The sequence below is a fragment of the Trachemys scripta genome, chromosome 4, assembly GCF_013100865.1.
Source record: "Trachemys scripta elegans isolate TJP31775 chromosome 4, CAS_Tse_1.0, whole genome shotgun sequence".
Classification (NCBI taxonomy): Eukaryota; Metazoa; Chordata; order Testudines; family Emydidae; genus Trachemys; species Trachemys scripta.
In genome coordinates this window covers 116493918-116507481 of record NC_048301.1, presented here as the reverse complement: position 1 = coordinate 116507481, position 13564 = coordinate 116493918, and the positions used below count along the sequence as shown (strand labels likewise).

Here is a 13564-nt window from a genome sequence, read left to right as displayed (position 1 = left end):
TACTGAAGGCCCGATCGAGCCATTTTTTATCATTCGCACATGAATACTAAACATATCTGACTTACTGTCGGTCTCTACATATTTAAATTTCTCCTGCAACCTACCTTGGGAATGGAGTAATTCTGCATCCCGATATCGAATGACTTCCTCTAAGGATGCTAATTCAGTGTCGATTCCATCCATGCACTTAATCAAGAGCTGCTCTTTGGGGTAGTGGATTTCCGTTTGTTGAGTGATCATTGCGTCTTTCCTTTATTTAATTAGCAGCCTTTTGATTCATAAACTTGCGAGACACAGCTGGGGCTTTTTGTATCTCCATTTTTGCCTTCACAGGGCACTTTATCCAACCACATTGATTTTATGCTGAGTGGAATCTGTGCATGCAGCGAAATGCTAGCACTTACCAATTGTCCACAATTTGTAAACTAATTGATAGATAAATGAGGCCAACTCCTGCTATCTCTCAGTGTTATGAGCACCACATTGCCCTGGGATTTTATTTATTCAACCACGTTGCACTGGTGCAAAATATTAATGTGCTACCAGCCTGGTGAAGGAGAGAGTCTGAACATCAGTGTAACCAGAGAAGGCAAGGAGGAGGAGGGCAGTCTCCTCCGTTCCTGTAGCACCTGTTACCTGAGGGTCTTAAAGCACTTCGCAAATGTTAATTAAAACTCATCAGTCCATGTTTACAAACTTTAAAAATACAAGACGTTTCTTTAGTGTTGTGATGATAAAATCAGGGTTCCAGTCTATCAAAAGAAGCACATTTTAAAATCCTCCATTTTATAGACAGGGAAACTTGAATTCAAGGCTCCAGTTCAGCAAAGCACTTAAGCATATGTTAAAATTTAAGCCTGTGCTTTACTGAATAAAGACGGGCTTTAAACACGTTTGCCCATTACCCGATTAAATTTTGTATGAATCTGTTGCTAATGAAGGGAGCCAAGCTCTCAGCTGGGGTCAGCTAAGACTACTGTATATGCACAGGGCACTTGTAATATGAGATGCACCAACACAACCTTTCCCAACGGTGCAGGGGGACCTAGAGGCACAAGCTCTAAGGCTGAGAGGGAAGTTCAGTCTCCATTGCCCACTGAGTCCTTGGCCTCTCTCCCGTGACTGCCAACAACAGGTCTCGCGTATTGCCAGGTGTGGCAGTAATTGCTGTGATGTGGACACCAGCCTACTGGGAATAGAGCTGACACCCTTCCCACAGGCCACTAACAGCCACCAGCAGGGGCGGCTCCAGGCACCAGAGCAGCAAGCACGTGCCTGGGGCGGCAAGCCGCGGGGGGGCGGCCTGCCGTCCCTGTGAGGGCAGCAGTCAGTCTGCCTTTGGCGGCATGCCTGCGGGAGGCCCGCCGGTCCTGCGGATTCAGTAGCAATTCGGCGGTGGGTACGTCAAAGCCGCAGGACCAGCTGACCTCCCGCAGAAACGCCGCCGAATCGGCGTGACCAGCGGACCACCCGCAGGCGCACCGCCGAAAGCCACCTGACTGCTGTGCTTGGGGCAGCAAAACACATAGAGCCACCCCTGCCACCAGATAGTATTCTGTATCAGGGACCTGGGCTGGATGATCTGGCAGCCTTGAAGTGAAAAGCCCTGTGTCCTTTTCCCATTCTCCTTAGCCATGCAGATCCCTGCTCCTGGGCAGTTCTTTGGGTTATCCTGAATATTCCAGTTTCCAGTGTAACAGGCAATGGGCGTCTTATTGGTCTTTCTCAGATTGCCAGTTTTTAAAGGAAAATTTCCTAGCCATACAGAAGGAACTCTCTTATGGTTTGTGTTAAATAATAACCAGGGCCCAGCTGAAAGTAATTGCAAAAATTAATCTTGGAGTAATACCTTGCAGCAACCTGTTAAACATATGCTGAGCATTATTGCTCCTTGCATTGTCCCTTTTTTTCCAGCACTTCCTTTATTATCATTTCTTTTTCTCAGGCATCAAAACCTTCAAGTAAATAATTTCCTTTTGCTATTTGGGGTTTTTTTCCACCCCATTGCACAGCCACAAACTCTGTTAAATACAGTAATAAAATTGATTGGTACCTTAAAACAGAGTTCTGTTCCGACTCTGAGAGGGTTCATGCCTTAATGAGCTCATTAGGGGACTGATACGCTGCAGGATCTGTGCTGTCAACTTAGTGACGCCCATTTTACCTGGAGAGGTGGAGCCTATCTGTAAATCTGCCATAATTTACATAGAATGATACAAGATAGAAATGGGGAAATCCTATTTGGTTGCCTAATTGCAGCCCTGGTATTTTGGCTGGGGGAGGTTATAGAATTTTTTTTTTTTAATGTCCCTAGCACCTGCTCTTCCCCTTTCATTTGTTTAAGAGAATGACCTTTTGAAGGTAGAGTCTACACTCTGTTCAGGGTGCTACCTCTTGGAAGCTTCCTGAATTTTCAAAGACACCTTTTACCCTGTCTTGTAATGCTTGAACAAGGCAACACCCAAAACAATTAAAGGTGACCCATTTAAAACTGATACAGGGTTTTGTTTGTTTTTTTAACATAATGCATAGCTAGTCTGTGGAACTCCTTGCCACAATTTACTGATGCCAAGTGCTTGGTAGGATTCATAAAGGGTTTATATATGTAGAAGAGTGACCACAATGAGAGAACATTACAGTAATTAGAATATAAAGCACACACCGGATAAGTAATTTTTCATGAATTTGGGGTTGTATAGCTAAAGTACACCCACTCAGGAGTTCTTAAATTTAAGCTTTATTAATCAAGAGAATTTTAAAGATTAAAAACAGAGAAATTGCAGAAAGTAAAATAAAGGTGGTTTTATGGTAGTGCTTAAAAAGCTTAACAGAACGAATTCAACACAAAGTGCTTACTTTATCTAGAAATAATAATTCCCAAATTACAATAATTAAAATTCTTATCAGCCAGTGACAAATTAATTCTACCATTACTGTACTATTCTAGGAAGTTGATCTTGCTATCAGCATGGAACAGTGTATCCTTACAGGTCCGTATTAATTTGCCAGTCAAGTTTTAGCTCAGTTAAGTTCTGGGACTGTCCATGAAAGTTTAACTGAAAGCCACTCTGAATTTGGAAATTTAAACAATTGCTTAACTGCTGGCATGTCCATTCAGTTCTGAATTGCTTCTCTTTGCTGTATCCGAGGTTCAGGTTTATAATCCACTGATAAACATCATGTTGTTTTTAATATTCAAACCATATTGTATTGGTGTTGTCATTAGATAAGATAAAATTGGGTCAGAGAGAGAAGCCAACCATGAACTGCTTGAGAAGAAGTCTTCCTCTCTTGGCATGTTATTCCATATTTGTCCATTCTGAGGTTCCTTGTGCTTCCCAATGGACCATCCACTACCAACCATTTTCAGAGCCAGGATACTGCCCTAGATGGATTGCTGGTCTAATCCAGTCTGTCAATTCCTTTGATACCTGTAAGCATATGCTGAGGTTTGACAGCAATGGAGAAAACAGCACCAACTCAATGTGCTGACTCTCTACTATGAAGCAGGTAGTACCCAGGGATTGGAGATGGGATGCTGCCAGTTTGCAGATGAGTCATCAAGTGGTAATGTGGAAGCATTAGTGAAAAAATTTGGTTATATCCATTGATTGAAAACAAAAAAGTACCTGCTTTCTGCAGATTCTCTTAAAAGGAATAAGTAGCCTTCACTGATACAAGCAGTATAAAAACTGGCATTGTTACAACAGAAACAGTGATGTCAAAGAGGATATAGGACTGTAAACTCCCAGGGATGCCCAGATAACTCTTTCTGTCACTGATGGGAGATAGACCCTCCAACCACAATATTCTCGTTATTGGTTTGTGTGTATTATGGACAGAGCTGATAGTGCTGCATATAGTTAAGGTTGCCCAACACTTCCCATTATAAGACTCTGTTTTCTGTTGATTATAACGTTGCCAAATCCTAACCATCTGGAGTAAAGACTTGACATTTGGCAGGAAGGTTGCCCCGTTAGGAGTTTGCCTTTTGCTGTTTCTCTGTGGGGGAAAAACACCCATATTTAGCTGAGTTATAAACCTTTGAAAAAAAAAATCCTAGTTTGGACATGCTCAGTTGAGACTTGTTAGAATTTGGCGGCTGAATTGGGTTGTGAAGGCTGAGGTGAGTTTCCCTGCATATGCTATTCCCAGCTGCTCAGGGCGGCTGTGGCACCAGGCCTATGAACTGAGAATAAGGAGACTCTCTCTGATGTGCCTCAATATTCCCTCAGGCATGATCTGATCCTGGCTTGATCCCAGCAGACAAAAGCAGTGACCTTCTTCTTTCCTTTCCTTCTCAAGAATCCAGCGGTGAGCTCCCTGAGCCCTAGCCGCGGCCCAGAGTCTGGAGGGACCATGATGACCATCAGTGGCCACTACCTGGGTGCCGGCAGCAGCGTGTCTGTGTTCCTGGGAAACCAGACCTGCGAATTCTATGGGTAAGAAGGGGCAGAGCGAGTCTGTGTGGTGATCCCTTCACCCCACCCTAGTGCAGCTTCTAAACTATTCCAAGCTGCAAACTCCCGTCCTCTCATTAATCCCATGATGTCATCTTGTCCGTGAGAGCGGCTGACTCTGCCATTGCAATGAGTTGATTCGATGTATATTAATTTTATCCCCTTACGTGATTTGCATATTAAAATGATGTCCCCTCCAAAAATCCCAAACAAACATCACAGCAATTGTAGAATCCCTTTTAATAGTCCTCAAACCAGTCCGTCCTGAGCAGCTGTAATCCCGCCCAAACATACTATCCATTCCATACGACAACAGCAGGCGCTGCATACATGACTGCATAGTGTACATGGAATATATATGCACTGGAACGGGACATGCTCTTCATATCTCTTGTACAGCACAGGTAGGATTTTCAGAAGTGCTCAGCATTAGCCTGACTAACCCCACTGGGAGAAGAGTCAGTCCAACGCTGAGTGCTTTTGAATATTCCACCCAGGTTGTATAAGATTATAGGGTGAGAGAGGGGGGAACGGAGGAAGAATCTGCTCTTTCAGGAAAATGTTCTGTTTGGGGTCATGAAATCAGGCCAACTGCCCACAAATGCCACCTGATGAAGGAGCTCATCTGCTTAGAGGCTCCTCCAAGGCAGTGGGGATGTGTCCCTTCTGCGCCCACTGAGGGAGCACAAGGGTCCATCTAGGGCAGTGCTCCACCGCCGGCCGTACCAGCAGAAAGCAAGCGTCTGTCTATTATTATTATTCGTATTGTTCACCCAAAGGCCCTGGTCAGGGTCAGGGCCCCATTGTGCAATCACACGTAGGAAGGAACAGTCCCTGCCCCACAGAGCTTAGATATAAACTCTAATCCAATATCCTACTTCCTGCCAGGCCAGATTAGAACAAGGGGCAGTATAGTCCAATAACCCACCTCTTTCCATATTGGACAGCACATCTCAGAGAGATTGTGGCTGAGTGTTTAGAATGGAGCTTTTTATCAGGACTGTTGACATCTGTTCCCAGTTCTGCTGATTCATCCTGACCTTGGGAGAGTCACCTTCTCTGTGCCTCGGTTTCCCCATCTCTATAATGGATAACACTATTGCTTATCTAGAGTACCACACTTCATGGGGTCAGGGCCGGCTCTAGGTTTTTTGCCGCCCCAAGCAAAAAAAAATTTTGGCTGCCCCCCACCCCAGCCCTGGGCTCTCCCTCCCACCCATACCCCCTGCCGCCCCAATTCTGGGCTCTTCCCCCACCCCACCTGCACCCCCTGCTGCTCCAGTGCTGGGCTTCCCCCCACCAGCGCTGACTCCGCCCGCTCCCCCCTCGCCTCCAGCTGGTCCAGCACTGGCAGGGTTGGGGTAAGCAGTGGGGCTCCCGGGCCACGCCTCAGCCCAGGATCCCTCCAGCCGGGGCTCCCACCTCCAGGACCATCCGGGACCGGGGAGGACTGAACCGGGGGACCGCCCCGGCAGGGGGCTGAGGAGCTGGGACAGGGAAGCCCCAGAGGGAGCGGAGCCCCGGAGAGCGGGACGTGGGCCCCACACGGCAACGCCCCGCCCTCTAGGGCCCCGCTCCTGCTGCTGCTCCTGGCCTCTCTGCTGCAGTCCCTGGGCGGCTCTGGCCGCTTCGCCTAGCCCCGGCTGCAGCGCTGGGGGGGGCGGCTGTCCTGCGGCACCTGCAGGCGGCTCCGTGTGCCCCGAGGGGCAGCCCCCAGCCCGAGTGTCCCGCACTCGGAGCCCGCCCGGCCATAAGGTGCAGGCGCTGCTCCCTGACACAAACCGCAACGGCCCCAGGGCGCCCCCGGTGCAGGACGCGCTGCTGCTGCCAGGGCTGGCTCTAGGCTTTTGCCGCCCAAGTGCAAAAAAAACCCCAAAAAAGATGGCTGGAATGCCGCCCCTGAAAATGTGCCGCCCCAAGCACTCGCTTGGTTTGCTGGTGCCTGGAGCCGGCCCTGCATGGAGTATAAAACACTTTGAGATCATCCTGTGTAAATGAGCTCCTCCCTAAGGGTCAAACATGATCATTTATTTATCATCAGTTCCTCTTCTACCCAAACATAGGGCCAGATTGCATCCTCAGATGCACACGCTGCATTTGAAATCAGAGGAACTGGCATGTGTGCATTCAAGGGCAGAATTAGCCTCATACTCTAATCCCTTAACTATATGATTATTTTCAGGCCACCTGCAGATACTGACCTGCAAAATCCTGCCACGCTTTAAATTATCTGCATGTTCTAATTACATCAGACAAGCAGCAACTTAAACACAGCAAACAGCAGTATATAAATTACACCATCTTGCCATGCAGTGGCACACTGTGGTCCGTATTGTCCTTGGCCTGCTTTGTGGCAATGAACTCGAATTGTTGTAGAGGTGAGGGAGAGCCTGATTAGATGAAGCAGTTTCTAATGAGATTCCCTCTAATTACAGCTTCCGCCATTCTCCCGTCTCTTGGAAGAGTGGGTAGATTCACCATGACGACATAATAATAGCACAGAAAGCTAATTAACTGATCACAGGGAGCTCAGAGTGACTCTGCCAGCAGTGATGCATCACTTTGAATCTCATGGAAGGACTAAGCAGGGCTCTGTGAATTCTGATCTCCGGCACACTAGAGCGTCTGCACCAATGCAAGGCCACTGGGATGAGGGGATGTGGGAGATAAAAGGCAGCTGAAAGAGCAGTGAGCGCTTTCTGAACAATGCTGGCTGTGTGACTATCTGGGGTGCCATTCCCAGAATGTGTGAGATGAGTGGAGGAAAGGAATGAAAAGAGGGCTCCTTTTCACGGAATCAAGTTGTCGCAACGACGGTTGGCAAAGAATTATTGCTCTTGCCCACCACTCCCCACACAGGCCCTGCAAGTCATTTCCCCCCCCTCCACCCTCCCCCCACACACAGTGAAGAATGTATTCTCTGTTAAAATAGATCAAGTTGGAAGAGTGAGGAGATGGGAGGAAAGGGTTAAAAGGAAGATGGAAGAGACAGTGGGAGACAAGGTTCCAAACCAAATTTAATCCAAATGATTTAAAGTCTTTTTTTCAAGTAGCTCTGTTGTGATTGGCACTAAGTGTCTCCTTCCCCTTGTTGCTATTCCCAGCAGTCAGGCCCAGGACTAAATGGGCCATAGAGCCTGCCTTGTCCTCTCCTCTCTCCAGGTCAGAGATGAGACACAAATTTGTCCTACCACTATCAATGCCATCTGTGGATAAATACAGGATTCGATCTCCAGGGCTGTCAGTCTGGCATCTTTCATGCCAACACTAACATCACTATACACTTAGGGCTAGTCTACACTACCCGCCCAGATCAGCGGGTAGAAATCGATCTCTCAGAAATCGATTTATCGCGTCTCATCTAGACGGATAAATCAATCCGCGTACTCCCACCTCTTCAGGAGGAGTCAGTGTCATCGACGGGGAAGCCGCGGCGGTCGATTTGCCGCCGTCCTCACAGCGGGGTAAGTCGAATAGGATACGCCGAATTCAGCTATGCTATTCGCGTAGCTCAATTTGCGTATCTTAAATCGACCCCCTCCCTTAGTGTAGACCTAGCCTCTTAAACTACACAAGTGTTATTAGACCTGTCTCAGAAATGAACGAATTGAGACACAGAGATGGTAAGTGACTTGCCCAAAGTCACAGAGTGAATCAGTAGCAGAGTTGAGAGACGAACTCAAGGTGTTCTGACTCTCATTCCCCTACTCTCACCACGAACTAATCCCTTTCTGTTGTTTAAGCATGTTGCTAAGCAGCCCACGTAGCAGTTCTTTGGGGCTCTTAGAGAAGCAGATGGTCTGGTCTGTCCAACCACCAGGCATCAAGTCCTGAGGTTCATTCCCAATTCCACATGGGAGACAGGAAAACAAAGCTGCAAAGAGAGTAATGATATTGTTCTAGTTCTGCCCGGCCCTTCTCAGGTTGAGACTGGCTGCTTTTCAAGGTCCATGTGTGCCATGGGGCAGGGGGGAAGGATTTGGCTTTTGAATAAGCATACAAATCTCACTTGGAAAACAGCCATCTGCTTTCACATGCCCAGCAGAAGGCAGCAGGTTCACAGAGGGATGTGGGAGGCTGCCACTTGGCACAAAGAGTAATTTCAGGGAGTCTGTCTTTCTCTTTGGATAGGCAGGAGGGGTCTCCACTTGCATGGAGCCTTCATTGCTCCTCTGTGGTGATAATGAATTCTCAGTGTCCGGAGCACCTGCCTCCCCACTTGGAAAGCACATTATTCACTTCCTGTCCTAAACTGGTGGGCAGCATTGCTATTGGGCTATTAACAGCTGCCACATCCCACCCCAGAAACGGCTGCATTTGTGGTAGGAGTCGTGATTGCAGTGGATGTGGAACCTTCCCTTGGAGGAGCGGCACTATGGAAACGTAAGAGGGTTCCCATTCCTGGAGCACGGATACTCTCTGGCTAACGGCTCTCTGGTTTCTTTTTCACAGGAGGTCCATGAATGAGATTGTGTGTGTCTCTGCTCCGTCAGCACATGGCTTGGGCCCCATCCATGTCTCTGTCAGTGTGGACCGGGCGCAGTTAGAGAGCACTCTGGAATTTGAATACATTGATGACCCCAGAGTGCAGCGCATCGAACCTGAGTGGAGCATAGCCAGGTAACAAGAGTCTCACAGCTTCTTCACATCTCCTTCCCCAGTGGGAGCGAGTGCATGGCACAGAAGCTAACTCACCAGATATAACAGAACTAGAGATGTGCAAGCTGGTTGGATTCTATGGGAACTGGTCTAGGCCTTCACCCTGGACTCAAAGGGGAGTGTTTTTTAAGATATTCCATTATTTTTCATTCCCTCTTCCCCATATTCCACCCAGAGGCAGGCAATGTTGAAATACCATGCAGGAGGCCTTTCCTACCAGGGTCCTGGTTCACCTGGAAGCAGGAAGTGTAGAGAAGGACTACCCCGCCCCCCTGCAGTTGCCAGCCTATTCCTGCAGACATCGGCTGTTTGGATAAGTTTGCAAACATGGAGAAGATCCCCAAGCCAAATTTACCCCATACTCTGCGCAAGCTGCAATCCAGTGTTCTGGTTGGGATCCATCTCTAGTGCTTACCTGAATTCAGATGTGCTCATGTACAGCAAAAAAAAAACAACATATAAAGGGGAGGAACCTTATCTTTTGCAAACCCGCTCTGATTGCATTTTAGGCAGCAGCATTGTTTTATCCTTTATGTGACCTGCTTTGCCCTCCATCCCTGTTAGGAATCATACTGGAAACTCTCATGCCATGGGATCCACACTAACTTGAAAAATTATTATGCTCCTTCCTGGTCCCTCACCTACTAGAAAACATGGTTCAGGGCTCAGAGTCCTAGAACCTATCCCCCCGGGGAGAATACTTTTTGAATTCTCTTCGCTTGTTTGGCTGCCTTTGTCAACAGCCAGCTGGAGTCAGGTGACCCAGGGCTTATTTCACCTGTGTCAGTATTGAAGACATTGCTATTTAGGGCTTGATCCTGCAAGGAGCTAAGCACCCTCCCCTCTCTTGAAAGTCACTGGGTTTTAGAGATGCTCAGCTTCAGGGTGAGGGCTAGAAGCTGCATCCTTGTACGGTGGCTGCAGAGGCTCAGAAAACCCTTTTAAAAACACCTCGGGTATGTCTACACTTCATTGTAAGTCCAGTGTTAGTAGTACTCAAATTAACCTAGGGCTTGAGCGTCTACACTCATTTGTAACCCCAGGTTAGGAATTGTTGAACCCTGGGTCCAAACCTGGGGCACCAACATCTACAACTGCATTATGCAGGCCTGAGTCCAACCACCCATATCCAGACTTCCTCGCGCCCTCCCAGAATGTGGATGCTCTAGCCCTTTGTTTGTGGCTCAGTGCAGGAAAACTCGACTGTCCTCCAAACTTGACTGTCCAGAGGACAAAGAAAGTCAGCCCAAGGGACTGAGAGTTATTTTTGGTGGACTCCCACAGCATGAGTCCAGTGGGACTGCATGTACACTGCAAAGCAACAGGCTTGAACCCTGGGTCCCAGCTTGACTCAGGCTCAGACCCTCCATCCTCTTGGGACCCAGGGTCCGATCCCTGGGTTAGCGCGATGTGTGTATAAATGGAAGGGGGATTAGGCATAAGCCTGAGTTTGAACCATGGCCTTACACTGCAGTGTAGACATGCCTTCAGTCTCCTCTCTCAGGATATACCAGGTAAGGACAAAAGAGAGCCTATTTGGAATACAATGTCTCCCATGCAGAGTCCTGAATCAGTCCTTGCCAAACATCTACAACATCCACATTTCCTGAGATGGAAAATCAGGTCCAGAGTTATTAAACCAATTGTAATTACCAAGGCAATCACAACAGTCTCAATCTGTGCAGAGATTCTGGGAGAGCAAATAAAGCCCCAAGATCACTCCCATCTGCTGACAAAGTGCACAATTGCTCATTAAAGTCTCCGTCTTGTAGCTCTGGAGAGTCTGGAATGAAACAAAAAACAGCAGCAACCAAACAAAAAAAAAAGCTGATGCTAATCAAAATGCTCTGTTTTATCCAAGATTCACTGCTAGGGACAGGATGGCAGGTGCTGCAGCGTCACTCTGACGTGTGGAGTGTTAAAAAGCTAGGCCAAATTCATCCCCGGTGTAACGCCATTAATCTGCACAAGGGATGAAACAGGGCCATTAATTTCACATTCAGTTATTTTAAAAAAAAAATGGCCAGTGGGAGAAATAAGTGTCTCCTGTGGAAAAAGACCAAGGCGGGTTAAAAGTGATGTCCTCCCTGCAGCCTGAAATCAAGGGTGAGTTGGTGTCTTGCGTGAGAGGGCTTTTGCAGGCTCATTTGAATCACTGGTAGAGATGCTAAAAGAGACATAGCTGGTATTTCCTTTAGAAAGGTGGGGGTGCTGGGCTACTGGAGGTGCTCTCAAGCAAATAAAGCAGAAGGAAAACCAAAGAGTAAAAGATCCCATGGTGCTTTTTGCAAAAGTTTGGAGGTATTAGCACCAGAATCATGGCCATATTCTAACCTGGCTCATGACATTCTGCTTCCCTACATTCCCATGTGGCTAACCATACAGGTTATTTGTCATCCCTGTCCTGCCAAGCCTCTGCTACATGTGGTGTGTGGTGTCTGTGCTGTGCCCAACCCCAGAGATGGCTGTGATCTGGAAGTGGGAGAAATAACAATCCCTTCATAGCCCATGCCATTCATCGTGCAGCACCCTGTTACTTAGAAGGCTCACTGTATAAATCGTTAAACACTGTGACTAATCTACCGACTTTATTTATTTGGTCCCAATTGTTTATTTTTTCATCCTGCTGCTTTTGTTTGTGCCGAGCCTTGAAGTGTTATGTAGGAGGTGACTCTCCACTGGGGGACAGTCAAGACCAGAAAATCCAATTAACTTGAGAGACATCCCTCCCCAGAGACAGAGCGATAGTGTATTAATCCCCTGTGTCACCTAGTTCCTGTAGAGTCCACAGAAAACACCTTTCTGAGATCAACAAGCCTCTGTGTTGTTGGAGCACAGTCACTATCCGCTGCTGCCGCTCTCCCCGCCAAACCTCATTAATCTGGTGTTCATGCTTCTCTATAGCGGACACACGCCTCTGACAGTCACGGGGTCCAACCTGGATGTGATTCAGGAGCCAAGGATCCGTGTGAAGTACAATGGCAAGGAGTCTGTCAATGTAAGTAGATGTCATCAAAGTGCAGTTGGCTTCCCCTTTAGCCCTCTTGAGATAAGTAGCCCCACCTTTACCTCTTAGTAACTGTTGAAACCAATGTGATGTTAGTAGCTTGGGCAACAGCGCAGGTGCATTCTGCCTCGACCAGTCCAGCCTGCTCAGCCGTCCATGTGTTTTCTGGTCTGATACATTCAGTGGCACAGCTGTTGCATCCCATTTGGAAGCACCTGGAATGTATGTGCATCTTACATCTTTATATAGCTTTTTGTGAATTCTTTTCAGAACCACCCACAGTCAATCCAATCCATCCTCCGTTTTTGAGAAACGCCATGTACGTTGGCAGCACTATATAAATGCTGGGTAGCAGGAAGAATCGTATTGGTTAACGCTCGTCAGATCTAATTTTCTAATTAAATATAAGCACCTCAAACTCAGAAAGGCCTCTTAGGTGTTTTCAAGCATCTGCCATTTATAACTGTCCCAGCTGAATTGTTTGCTTGTTTTGTTTAACTGGATTTCTAAAAGGAGCTGTGATCGGAGATTGAGATACTGTGTACTGGGGCATCTGAGCGATGAACTCATTTGCACAGGGAAGGTAGAAATGCCTGAGATAGTGAATTGTAAAGCGTAAGTGCTGATGGAGGCTTTGTCCCAGTGCCGCTATAATAAAGAGAGTGGTCAGGACAGGTTATTAATTGATATAGCTTTTCGTTTGTCATTAGGGGAGGGCGCCTGTGCTCAGGTCAACTTTACCCTCTAGTGTTTGTTGTGTTTACCAGCTGGGGACCCCAGGTGCTAGCACTGACTTAACCCTTTAGTGGAGTTCCCCATCTGGCAAGCAGGCTGGCTGAATGCATGCAAATCTGGCTTGCTGCCACAGCCACACCCGCAGCGTAGACCCTCATGGCCCCTAGGCAGCAGCTCCTGAAGAGAGGAACCTGTCTTTCATGGCCTGGCTTGGATTTTTTTGCACCTGACTGCTTACTCCCTAGGTCATCAATGGGCCTGGGAGTTCTGCAGTTGGTGCCTTCAGCCCGTGCTACTGAGTGGCCCTCTGAGGAGCAAGGTGGACCGGCTCCAAATGGGCATTGTTGGTGAGATTGCTGAGGAAGAGTTAGTATTTCAAGCCGTGGAGGCCCATAGTGATGGGAAGCAGCAGGGAGTCGGGGATCGTTGAAACACATGGCGCTTGTGTCATTGTGAGGCCCAGCTATATATCATCCGAGAGGCACAAAAACCAACAGCAGGGGAGGGCGCTGAGTATACAGAGTGAGTTTGACACACAGACAATGGGCAATGACTTCTGCAGTGACCCAGGGGTGGCTGTATGGTACAGGGGCTGCCCTGGGCCAGCACAGAACTGCCAGGAAGTCTCAGAAGCTAGACATGGAAGAGCCCTATTAGGTCATCTGGTCCATCTCCTCAAGATCAATGTCTAATTCCTCCCCTG

The 13564-nt window shown here is 47.7% G+C and overlaps 1 protein-coding gene across 1 annotated transcript in view; it reads left to right on the top strand.

The window, feature by feature from the left end:
• PLXNA2 (plexin A2) overlaps positions 1 to 13564 on the top strand; it is a gene marked incomplete in the record, with an annotated part of 325301 nt that overhangs the window by 261969 nt on the left and 49768 nt on the right. The window contains 3 exon segments of the mRNA XM_034770557.1: positions 4306 to 4442; positions 8913 to 9080; positions 12024 to 12117. Coding sequence (XP_034626448.1) covers positions 4306 to 4442; positions 8913 to 9080; positions 12024 to 12117 — 399 coding nt within the window.